This window comes from Orcinus orca, chromosome 1, assembly GCF_937001465.1.
Source record: "Orcinus orca chromosome 1, mOrcOrc1.1, whole genome shotgun sequence".
NCBI classification, from domain to species: Eukaryota; Metazoa; Chordata; class Mammalia; order Artiodactyla; family Delphinidae; genus Orcinus; species Orcinus orca.
In genome coordinates, this window is record NC_064559.1 from 112,593,523 (window position 1) to 112,605,776 (window position 12,254).

The 12,254-nt window shown below is 38.6% G+C and overlaps 1 protein-coding gene across 3 annotated transcripts in view; it reads left to right on the forward strand.

Moving 5' to 3' along the window:
* Positions 1-3,488: 3,488 nt before the first annotated feature.
* PTPN22 (protein tyrosine phosphatase non-receptor type 22) overlaps positions 3,489-12,254 on the forward strand; it is a 51,139-nt gene continuing 42,373 nt past the window's right edge. The window contains exon 1 of one of the 3 annotated variants that reach the window (XM_004263202.4): positions 3,489-3,711. In XM_004263202.4, the coding sequence (XP_004263250.2) occupies positions 3,625-3,711 (87 nt within the window). In that variant the 5' untranslated portion in view covers positions 3,489-3,624. The remainder of the gene's footprint in view (positions 3,712-12,254) is intronic. The other 2 variants (XM_033435819.2, XM_033435812.2) reach the window with 2 other exon arrangements.

Here is a 12,254-nt window from a genome sequence, read left to right on the forward strand (position 1 = left end):
CACAAAGGCCACATCAAATCAATGACCGTGGGGATGTAGGGGAAGGCAGGAGTAGTGAAACTGAGGCAAAGATTGGTAAGTGGCTTTCCAAGGGTAAAACGTGCCTCCGCAGGAAGAAGGATGTTCTGAGAAAATTGAATGTCGTTCCTATTAACTAGTTTATGTTGTCCTAATAATCCCCCCACGTCTTTTTGGTTAAAGATTCTTTGTCATCGAACTCCCAACCTCCATGACACTGATCTTTCCTCTTAAACTGGCACATTTCCCTCTTGCTGGAACAGGTGACAGTGTAATCAGCACTCCTCCCTGTTGTCATCTTCCTCCTGAACAAACACCATAGCCAGATGAGGAAGCGGTGAGATGTTCCTTCCTCACTCTTCTTCAGGTACTACAGTTTTACTTTCCAGTAGAACTCACCCTTGATGGTTCTGATAAAGTGTTTATGAGTCTTTTACTGCATGGAATTGTTGTGTTCACTTAGGGTTTATGTCAGACTGGTTTAAATGGTTCACTGTAAATTCTTCAGTTCTTTTAGGTTTTTGCTAGTCTTTGCTGAATGACTTGTTTCCCTTCCCCAGCTCTTGATCTTCCCACAAGATACAAATGAGTCAACAGAATCTTCATCAAAAGGAAAGAGAAAGACAAATACCGTATGCTAACACGTATATATGGAATTTAAGGAAAAAAAAATGTCTTGAAGAACCTAGGGGTAAGACAGGAATAAAGACACAGACCTACTAGAGAATGGACTTGAGGATATGGGGAGGGGGAAGGGTAAGCTGTGACAAAGCGAGAGAGAGTCATGGACATATATACACTACCAAACGTAAGGTAGGTAGCTAGTGGGAAGCAGCCGCATAGCACAGGGAGATCAGCTCGGTGCTTTGTGACCGCCTGGAGGGGTGGGATAGGGAGGGTGGGAGGGAGGGACACGCAAGAGGGAAGAGATATGGGAACATATGTATATGTACAACTGATTCACTTTGTTATAAAGCAGAAACTAACACATCATTGTAAAGCAATTATACTCCAATAAAGATGTAAAAAAAAAAAAAAAAGAATTATGCTCCTATTGTCCTCCAGTATCTGTAGAAAGAAGTGTGAAAAATTAAGTGGTAATTAAACATAAAACAAGTGTTTTGTTTTCACCCTCAATTTGTTTTTTGCTTGCTTGAGTCGTCTGCTCAGGAAATGGCCTTTCAGCTAAGTGGGTTTTTGAGGTTTGGTTATTTCACGGTTTTTCTATATCCTTTGGGTTAAGAGTGGAACAGAATCCTAAGCATTGCTGCTTGCTTTTAAAGAAGATCTGCACTTCTGCTAAGACACTATTTTCAGATCCTCATATGTTGGATCTCAGCAAGTTTTTCTTTCTTACCTAATATCTATCTCCATCTTATCCCTCCCTAAGTTGAGAATAAACTTAGAGAGAGATTGTTCTGAAATATAGGCTTGAGGAAAGTAGACTTGAATTTTATTTTATTAGCTATCTTTTTGTTTATTCATTAGTAAATTTCTTGTTTTGATGGAAGTGAAGACATTCTAAGGTGACAGATTATGAAACTATATGTCTTTTAGTTGTCCAAATATAGAAAATCACTTTCCTTTTAGGGTTATGCTTTGCTACTTTGCAAATAAGTTTGGAATATTTTAATTTTTATCAGTAATTAAGTCTATATCTTAGTTCTGAGATGCTTTATAAACTGGTTAAGAGTGTTTTTCACCATGTTCTGGCTTGTTCATTATTGTATAGGCAGCCCCTAACATAGTACTTAGCATTCAGGGGGTACTCAATAAATTTGTTGAACAAATTAATGGATTATTGTAGGTCTTTTTCTAATTAAAAATGGCATAATAATTTTAAAAGAAGAACTTAAAAAATCTTTAATCCCAACCCTTCTGCAATTGATTCTGTTTTGCATCTTTTAGTCTTCATTTAACAATGTGCATACTTTTACATGGTTTTGGTTATTGTGAACTTGAAATTTTGTCTTCAAAAATTTTTTTCCCATATTTTGTGCTTTTAAAAAGCCAAATTAAATTGCATTATTTAGAGCAGCAAGAAAATCTCCTAAATTTCATGATAGTTAGGAATAGTTTGAGAACTACTATTCTACTCTCTTCAAATATTGTTGAGGATATGGTTCATTTTAATTTATTATGTGGATCGGGATTGAAATTCTTCATTGGCTTCACACTGCCTATAAGCAAGATACCTCATGACCTTCCCTTCCCTGTGGTAAGGTTCAATGAAGTAGATGCAGCCAAAGAGTTCAGAATCATTTCCTAAAGGAAGTTTGAATAATGTTGCAAAACAGAAAGGATTGCTAATAGCAAATAGAGGAAGTTCTAACAGCCCATTTCCAAATTTTCTTCATGACTATCTCAGACTAATTTTGTTCTCATATTTATTGAACTTCTGTCCTCGAACAGAGGTGTTATGCTGATTTTTGTCTCGTTCTCACACCAAATGAGACACGCTTGGGTAGGTTTGTACCCATTGAGGAGGGAACTTATGCAAGCTGAGATTTGCAAGCTTTTTCTAGAACAGCCTCCCTATCAGGGCCCAAATGCTACATGCACAGTGTGGCTTCCAGAAACAATGGCCTTTCCTGAGGCTTTGGTTGAAGAGTAGAAATACCTTCTCTAGAAATAGTTCTTCAGACTTTCTGCCCTAAAAGGTGTATTGTTGCCAGCTAGGTGGTTGATTTTACTCTTTTTCTGTTCCTCCATATTTTACTAGCATTACATACAGGGGATTTTATGCCAGATTCCTGGTCAGGTGCTCTTCTTGGGGGCCACCGTGCCCCTGGATCCCATAGACCAAGTGCTCTCAGTCTTTATAGCCAGAACCCAAATGAAGCTCAAAAAGTACTGGAAGGTGGGGGTGGGGTCCTGAAATCACACTTCCCTTAATGGAGGTTAGCACTTCCCCAGCTCTGGGAGAAACCCAGACTCTCAGAAGCAGCTGACTTTGCTTCATTCAAAAGAGAGTTAGGTCTATATGGCAGAATCAAAAGTTCTAAATAAAAATGCCTTCTCTGACGAACAGAAGTTTGCCACCGATCACACTGACAAGAAACCTTTTAGAAGATGTCTTAACTCCAAACAGTGTCTCCAAACTGGGCCTAAATGAACTTTTACAGAGTTCATTTGGGACATGAGGAAACAGAAGGTGTCAACAGGGCCTTTGTGCTCATTGGGGATATGGGGAGAGGCAGAACCATCCATGAGACCTGTAATTCTGCCTTTTCTCTAGGAAGCAAGAAAAATTGTGAACTTTGCTTAAGGGCGACGGAGTGGAATAGTCTCAGAGCTAAGCAGCCCACACACACATTACATTCTGGCTAGCCTCTTGTTTGTTAAAAACTTGAATTGCAACCAGGTTCCTCTCTTGACAAGGAAGGCGCTAGGGCCCAGGAGTGAGGTGCTGGCTTTGTTGTGTGACCACAGAGTCTGGTTACGTACTAATTTCCTCTAGGGCTTGAGATGAAGTCAGTAAACCACAACCTTCAACATGCTCTGCTCAGGTGGCAGCAGTGGCTTCTCGGTGCTGTCTCGGCCATGACACACATCTAATATGCCCTCCCTTAAACCACTTGTAGACTGTCTGTCTTGCCCTGCAGCATGGACCAAAGAGAGATTCTGCAGAAGTTCCTGGATGAGGCCCAAAACAAGAAAAGTAACAAAGAGGAGTTTGCCAATGAATTTCTGGTAAGTCCGATGTGTGACATTCTCAGGGTAGTTACATAGACTGTTTGATGACAGTGGTCCAACTCTCCTAGACCAACTTGCTCTTGGGATAAACTGACCTTTCAGGGGAAGAAGGTAACCTAAAAGTTTAACTTCTCTAAGTGGTTTTTGTGTGTTTTAGATGTTCTCTCCAAAATATAGTTTTAAATATTTTGTTTGCTAGTTCTTAGAGTTTGACTAGGAATCCTAGAGATGATACAAAATTCCAGTTGTATAAATCTAATATTAATTGAATATCTGTAGTTCCCAGGTATCTGAGTTGTGGTTTAGGCTTCAAATGACTAATTTTAATTAATATCAAGAGGAAAGAGATCAAGATTAACTTTTTATGCTTTTAGCCTCCCGTGGGTTCCATTTGGATAACAAAAACTCTTGAAGAGCACCGAAACTACTTTCCGCCATTTTTCTTTTTTTTTTTATGAAGAAAAAAATATGAGAACATGAGTGTTTGCAGTAACAGGGTTTCCTTAATCTTCTTTTGCTTGGACGGGTGGAATGGCTAGGATGGGGAGTAGAGAAAAGTGAGGGATGGAAAGAAACATAAGCACAAGGTAGCCTGGGGTCAACTGGATTTGATTACCCAGAGGAACACTGCATCTCCTCTGGGGGAACGGTGCTTACTGATGCAGTGGCAGCTGGGTAGGACTCACTCATCCTATAACCCAGCACATCAGATGACGTAGGATGTCTGATAGTACCTATCACGTATTTGGGAATACTTCCAGCTGGTGTTTCAGAGTTATAAGAACTTCAAACTTTACCTTTTCAGCTATGAGGAAATGGGAAAAATAAGGGAATTTAAATATAAAATCTGAAATTAAATCATGACAGTGTCATCAACCAAATTATCAACTACTTGCCATGTTCCTTAATCTCACCAAGTCTCTGTTCCCTGACTTCTGAAATGGGGATCATAATGAATTTTCTACCTCTCTGCACAAGATTAGTGTGATGACTAAATATCAATAATAATAATACTTAAATGTGGTCATTCATTCAGTAATATTTATTGAGCACCTTCTATGTACCAAGTTTAGTTTTAGGCACTGAGGATATAGCAGTGAACAAAATAAGAACCTTTTTGCCCTCATGGAGCTAACATTCTGGTACCAGATAGTAGATGTGAAAACACTCTGTAAAGTCCCGAGTGATTAGATGTTATGATTGAGTGATTGCATATTATGGTAGAAACCCCTGTGTCAGCTCAACTTGGATAATGCCGTGGTGTCATGAAAAATGCACTCTAGTTGCCACTAGCCAGGCAGTCTTAGTCCTTCTAAGTAGAGTTATCAGGGAGGGAGGGAAGGTAGAAAGCATGGCCTATGTGTCTTAGACATGTGCCTTCCCCTGGGCTATATCTCCTGAGCCAAATTCCCCCAATGCAGAGAGGTAAAAAGTGAGGTGAGGGGGCAGTGGCAGCCTCTGTTATTTTGGTTGTGTTTTTAAAAATAATATAGACTACATCCCTAATATTTTACCTTTTCTTAGCTCAGTCATTATAGTCTTTCACCAAAATATAGCAGCTACCTCACCTCCTGTTTTCTCTGCCTCTAGCCTTGCCCCACCTTCAATCAATTTTCTGTTTAACACCCAAGTGATCTTTTAATACTACAGGTCTGGTTATTTTTTCCCTCCTTAAAAACCTTTCATAGTTTGTATTTTTTCCAGCTGTTTAAAACTGTGAACTATAATACGCATTGAGAAAAGTACATAAAATGTAAGTGTAACTGTAAAGCAGCCATGACCCAGGTCAAGGGATAGAACATTGTCAGCCCCAGAAGACCTCTACATGTCTCTTTCCCATCAGGTCCTCATCCCCACACCCACCCTGTCCTGCCCTGCCGAGAAATGATCACTATCCTGACTTTTATATTAATCACTTCCTTGCTTTTCTAGCTCCTAATTCTAAGGACCTTGTTTTTGGGTGGTGATTAAGTGGAACCTCACTGTTCACTGACTCATGTCCTCCAGTGGAAAAACAGAGTCTTTCCCTCAGCCCCACCTAAAGGTTCAGCTGAAATACAAGAGAGAGTAGCTTTGGGGGAGTTGGGGAGCAGTGAATGAGGCCAGGCTACTTGCTTGGTATTCACAAGGTGAATACCACCCTTAAACTGGAAGGCTTTCCACCTGGTCATATACCACATTCCACCTTCAGTCCTTAATATCTTCTCTCAGGATTTGATGTTTCTGAGGTTTGAGGGCTGATTCTGTGACACAAGGCCACTGCTGGCCTGAATGGTGGTGCCTCTGTGGGAATTATCAAAAGTCATCTCTACTTACAGGTAGACATTCTGTACACCCTGCCCCGCCACTGAGTCCATGGCTTAGATTTCAGTCCTCACTTCCCCCTTGGCCAAGTATCTTTGTGCAGAGCACAAAGCCCTACTATGATAGCTAGAGCCAATACCATGCTGCTTTGGTCTTTTCCCAATGCCAAGACTAAACTCAATAATTCTTCTGTAGTTGAAACTGCCACTGACCACTCCTTTAAGGTTTTCATGCATCCATTCAAATATTTATTGAGTGCTTCCTATGTGCAAAGCATTGTGCTAGATGCTGGCTCTGCAGTGCAATACTCCATGCTTTGGTGGAGCTTATCTTCTAAGACATTAGAGGACGTCTTAGAGAGACAGACATTAAACAACCAATTACTCTATTAAATATTTAATTATAACTGTGATAGTCTTGGTGGGGTGTCAAGGAAGCATCACATTCATTATCTTATTTATTACTCATTTAAAAAAAACCCTAGGGCTTCTCTGGTGGCGCAGTGGTTGAGAGTCCGCCTGCCGATGCAGGGGACGTGGGTTCATGCCCCAGTCTGGGAAGATCCCACATGCCGTGGAGCGGCTGAGCCCGTGAGCCATGGCCGCTGAGCCTGCGCGTCCGGAGCCTGTGCTCTGCAACGGGAGAGGCCACAACAGTGAGAGGCCCGCGTACCGCAAAAAAAACCCCCAAGAAACAAAAAACAAAAAACCCTATGAGGTAGTTCTGATCTCTGACTTACAGATAAGGAAACTGAGGCTCTGAGAGGGTAAATAATTGGCCGAAGCTCACTCAGCTGTTCAGCCATAGACATGAAATTTAACCTGGATCTGTCATATCAGAGCCTGTGAAATTAATCCCAATGCAATAATGTCTTGCTTAAGCCACTAACCGTAGTCCCTCAAAGGGCCTAGCATGAGGGTAAGTCTCTAGTTAACATAGTTTCTATACAGCAGAAATAGCAGTGTGCAACCACACTATTGAAAATTTCTTAAAGTACTTAAAAAAAATAAAGCCTTATTGTTTTTTTTATAAAATAATATTATTGCAAGGTAAAATAAAATAAATTCACCATAGTACCAACATCCCAATAAATACAGTTTTGGGGGGTGTAGAAATTCTAGTTTTTGTCCATTTATATTGATAGGATGCCTTTTATATTACTGTAATTATAAGCATAGCTAAAATTTTGTATTCTCATATTTTCACTTAGCATTGTAACAAAACTATCATGTTGGTTAAAATCGATATTAATGACTTTTAATGCAGGATAGTATGATGAAAATATAATAATCAAAGTAATAGCTAACACTTCTATATCTCTTATAGAAACTGTTCTAAACCCTTTTGTATGTCAACTCATTTAATCTATTGAGGAAGGCACTGTTATTATTTCCATTTTATGGATGAGGAAAATGAGACACAGAGAAGTTAACTGACTCACTCAGGGTCACATAACCAGTAAGTCGTGGAACTGAGTTTCCAGTTCCGGCAGTCTGGCTTTACCATCTGTACTTGTAACAACTTTGGAATCATATAAATCTGGGTTTAAATTTTCCTTCTGCCTATAATTAGCTATGTGACCTTGAACAAAGTAACTAAAAAGTGGTAACAAATAATATTCACTTTGTAGAATTGCTGTGAAGATAAAAGAATGAATATATAAAATGCCTGACATGTAGTAGGCACCCAAATAAGTTAATTATTTCTCTAGTTTTGGAAACTGAAGTTATTTCTCATTTTTCCTGATTATTGATAAAACTGCAATGAATGTTTGTCCATGTGGTTTCCGCCTTCGTTTGGGATTATATCCTGGGGCTAGATCCCCACAAGTGTTTGTTATTATTCCTGGACCAAAGAGTATTAGCATCTAATTGGTTAAGGTTTGCCAAATATATTTCCAACAGAGTTTTTAAAACTTGAGATATCTGAATTTATCATCTTCTTTACCACCTTGATAGACTCAATTTAATATCTAAAAAAGATAGTAATAGGTAAAATTTTTGACTGCTTATCATATCCTAGGCAATCTAAGTGGTTTACCATATATGATCTTAATCACTACAACAACCCCAAGAGGAAAGCATTATCTTCATTTTACCCATGAAGTGGCAAAACCAGGATTTGAAACTCCAGTATGTTTGATTCCAAAGCCTCTTAGTCACTATACTTAAACTGCATCAAGCAAAATCATAGCATGTTTTATTTTTCTAATTTAATTAGTGTCAAATTGTACTTTGTTATGTTAATTTGATTTATTTTATTTCTGAGCCTGAAAATTTTCCATGACTATTTTCAATCTGCATTTCCTCATATGAACTTTCGGTTCATGTACTTTCCACAATAGCTAATCATGGAACCATGTTCCAGACTCTGTGCTTGAGTGCTTCACGAACAGAACCTCATCTAATTCCCAAAGAGCCCTTTTTAATGAATGGCTAACAAAGTCCCACACGGACCAGCAGCTGAGTGCTTCTCCAGCTTCTTACAGCACGTTCATTTTCTTGTCCTTGTCATGCTTCCTCTGCCACAGGACTTTGCACACATGCTGTTACCTCTACCTTGAATATTCCCCCATACTCCTCTTCACCTAGTTAACACTTCATAATTCTTCAGATAACAGTTTGGTGGTCGCTTTCCCAGAGAAGCCTTCCTTGACCTCCTTAAATATATCGAGTAAGTTCTCAGCACCATGTGTCATTTTTTAAAAGCTTCTTCTTCCCCCAACCTCACCCAAGCTGAATTGAAGGTATTCATAGCACTCATTACAATTCCAGTTTTACATTTATTTGTCTGATTATTTGATTAATGTCTGCTTTCCCATCGGATTGTAGCTCCACAAAGGCAAGGCTCAGAGTTAGTTCTTATCTTGATATCCTCAGCGTCCAGCATAGTATTTGCTGTGTAGTAGACACTGAGGGTCAGAGAAATTAAACAACTTACCTAAGGTCATGGATTTCATAAGTGGTAGAACTCAGATTTGAAATAAAGCTGTTTAACTTTTGAGCTTGTGCTCTTGTCCCCTCCCGCCACCCCACTCTATTGCTTCCAATTTATCCATTGGTCTTAACTTCTTAAACTTAAAAAAATCATAGAATATAACATATACACAGAAAAGTGCTTTAAACGCAAACATAAAATTTAACAATTAGTAATAAAGCAGGCATCTATATAAGCATCACTCAGATCAAGAAGTAGAACATTGCCCACACCCCAGAAATCCCTTGGGTGTCCTTCCAGATCACAACTCCCCCCAACACCCACCTGACTAGAGGTAAACACTATCATGAGATTATTTTTTTCTTTGTTTTTCAGCATAGCTTCAAGACATATATATCACTAAGCAAAAGAGATTCATTTTACGTGTTTTTGAATTCTATGTAAATAAAATCATGTTATATATATATTTTTAATATCTTCCTTCTTTCACTCTACATTGTGTTTCTAAAATTCATTTGGTTGCATGTAGCTGGGTCTTAATTCTTTCTAATTATTTTTATGAATTCTGTCAAGGTTCAATATATGCAATTACTGTTGTGATCACAGAGCGCATGGAGAGAGGCCAAGCAGTCGCTTAGGGTAGTATTAACTATTTTGGATCACCATAGTCCCGTGTCTTGACTTTAGCTTTGCTGATCTAAAAATTCAATTTTGTCAGTATGCTGAGAGTGATCAGGATCAGGCAAACACATAAGAAATTCACCAGAGGGCTTCCCTGGTGGCGCAGTGGTTGAGAGTCTGCCTGCCGATGCAGGGGACACGGGTTCGTGCCCCAGTCTGGGAAGATCCCACATGCAGTGGAGCGGCTGGGCCCGTGAGCCATGGCCGCTGGGCCTGCGCGTCCGGAGCCTGTGCTCCACAACGGGAGAGGCCACAGCAGTGAGAGGCCCGCGTACCACAAAACAAACAAACAAACAACAACAACAACAAAAGAAATTCACCAGAAACAAGAATGCCAATTTATTAATTTTGGGCAGAGAAAAATCACTATCAAACAGAGTAGAAGTTTACATTGGCTGGCCAGCATATTCTCTAAATTTGGAGAGAAACTTACATGAGAAGCCAATGATAATCAGAAAGTTGCTTGAAGAGCATAGTGATTTTAATGGCCTCAACTGTGATGGTATGAAGTCTTCATCTCCCTGTTTGAACCCTCAGGCTGGTGGCCACCACTCTTTTCTGGACAACACTAGGGACTTTACTTTCCTTCTTCTAAGCTTAATGAGGGCCATCCTCTTCCATTAGTGTATTTTTTTATCCGATTGATGATAATTTACAGAGGAATAGGTATTCACTTTGGTCAACTACAGCAACCGATTGTGGTTTTATGACATGTACATTTTAGCCACTGTATTAAATATGGGTTAAGGCTTGGTTATGTGTTTTTATGCTGGTCAATTTGCTGCATGTCTTTATGTTTAAAACTCCTTAGATGTTTTTTCTTCTTTTCTACATTGGAGGTAGTTGAGGCATCTTGATTTAGAAAGCATGTGTAAAAGTATGAATTGTGTAGAAAAAGTGAGAGCTTAGCTGATGACAAGTGTGCTAAGTATGCATATATGAGCTCGTTGGATGTCTATATGTATTTGTTCAAAGGCTGGCTATGAATACAGAGATATGAACACAGCTTCATGTAGGTAGGGTAATTTGAGTACGGTGTATTTTCTTCTTTCTAAAAAATGTTTTGGAGTGAAGAAATCACAAAGGGAAATACAAATAACAAAAATATCACTAATAACACTTTACTTATCAAAGGCACTTATACTTAAAACATTATAATCCTAATGTTGACCAGCATTCAAAAATATGCCGTCTCCTACATTGCTGGTATACCAGTCTCATATGTTGCTGGTATAACTTTCTGGAGGCAAAATTTGTATATGGGTTCTGATATGTATTTAGTAATATGGATCAAAAGCCTTTAAAATGAGCAAGTTCTTTGATCACTCCAAAAAATTCATCTGAAGGAAATAATGAAAGATATTTATATAGACTTGGGCCACCTATTGTAATATTGTTCATAATTATTGTTTAGGAAGATTGGAAGCAACTTAAATGTCCAATAGTATAAAGGAGCAGGTTAAGTAACTCATGTTGCATCTCATACAATAGAATACTCTGCCACCATTAAAAATTATGTAGAATAATACAAATTGATAAGTAAAGAGAGCAAGTTACAAAACCCTATATGCAGTGTGATTCCATCTTCATGACACATGTATAGATAAAAGTTGGAATGTAATGTTTTGAAATATTAAGAATGATTAACTGAGTAGTGGGGCTATAGGTGATTTTTAATCATCTTTTCTGGGTTCTCTATATTCTAAAATTTCTCCAATTAATATGCATTATTTAAAAATATGCATTACTTTTTTATTTAAAAATCTATATCAAAATTTTTCCTTTAGTGTTGTTGGAATCCATTTAAATAATAAAAAGCCAAAAAAAAAGGAATTTTATGTTTCCTGGAGATGAGGTGCTTTTGTAGAAAAGGTAAATATCGTATTAATTAAATACAAAGACATATTTATTAAATATGAAGGATTCAATGAACCCTAATAGAAAGAAGGTATCCAGTTGTGAAGGTCAAGTACTAATGACGGTTTATAATGCACTAGAAGTCAGATTGGTATTATAGCAACTTCTGGAGACTTATCATAGACAGACCAGAGAAGACCTGGATACATCTTAGTTCTATAGAGAAGATCTAGATACATCCTAGTTCTATATTTATTTATGGTAACAACACTAGCCAAGCAGTCACGAACACAGTACCTCCTGCCTAGCAAGTGCCCAAACATCTGTTGAATTGAAATGACTCATTTATGTGAATCAGCCTATCACTTGAACATACTTATCAGCATTTCCTGACTTTTGTGCCCATTAATGTGTAGTTTTTTGCTGCTTCCACTGGAATAAATATATCACATTACCTCTAAAGCTAATTTCTCCCAACTGCATCTCCAGTCTTTCACTAGGGACCACCCAGGCCCACATTTTCAGTTATTCACAGGACATTTAAAATACATTTTAAATACATGTCTTGCCATATCCTCACATTGTATTTATCTAAAGCTGAACCTCTTGGTTTACTGACCCCAGTTTAGCTATTGCTACCCACCTGCTCACTTACCTGACTATTGGATGGCCGCCCAATCCCCATAAGTTTGCCTGTCTAGCTGGAGATGATTGTATGCACACTCAGGGCCAGTTCAGTCTCGTCCCGCATTCCTACTAGT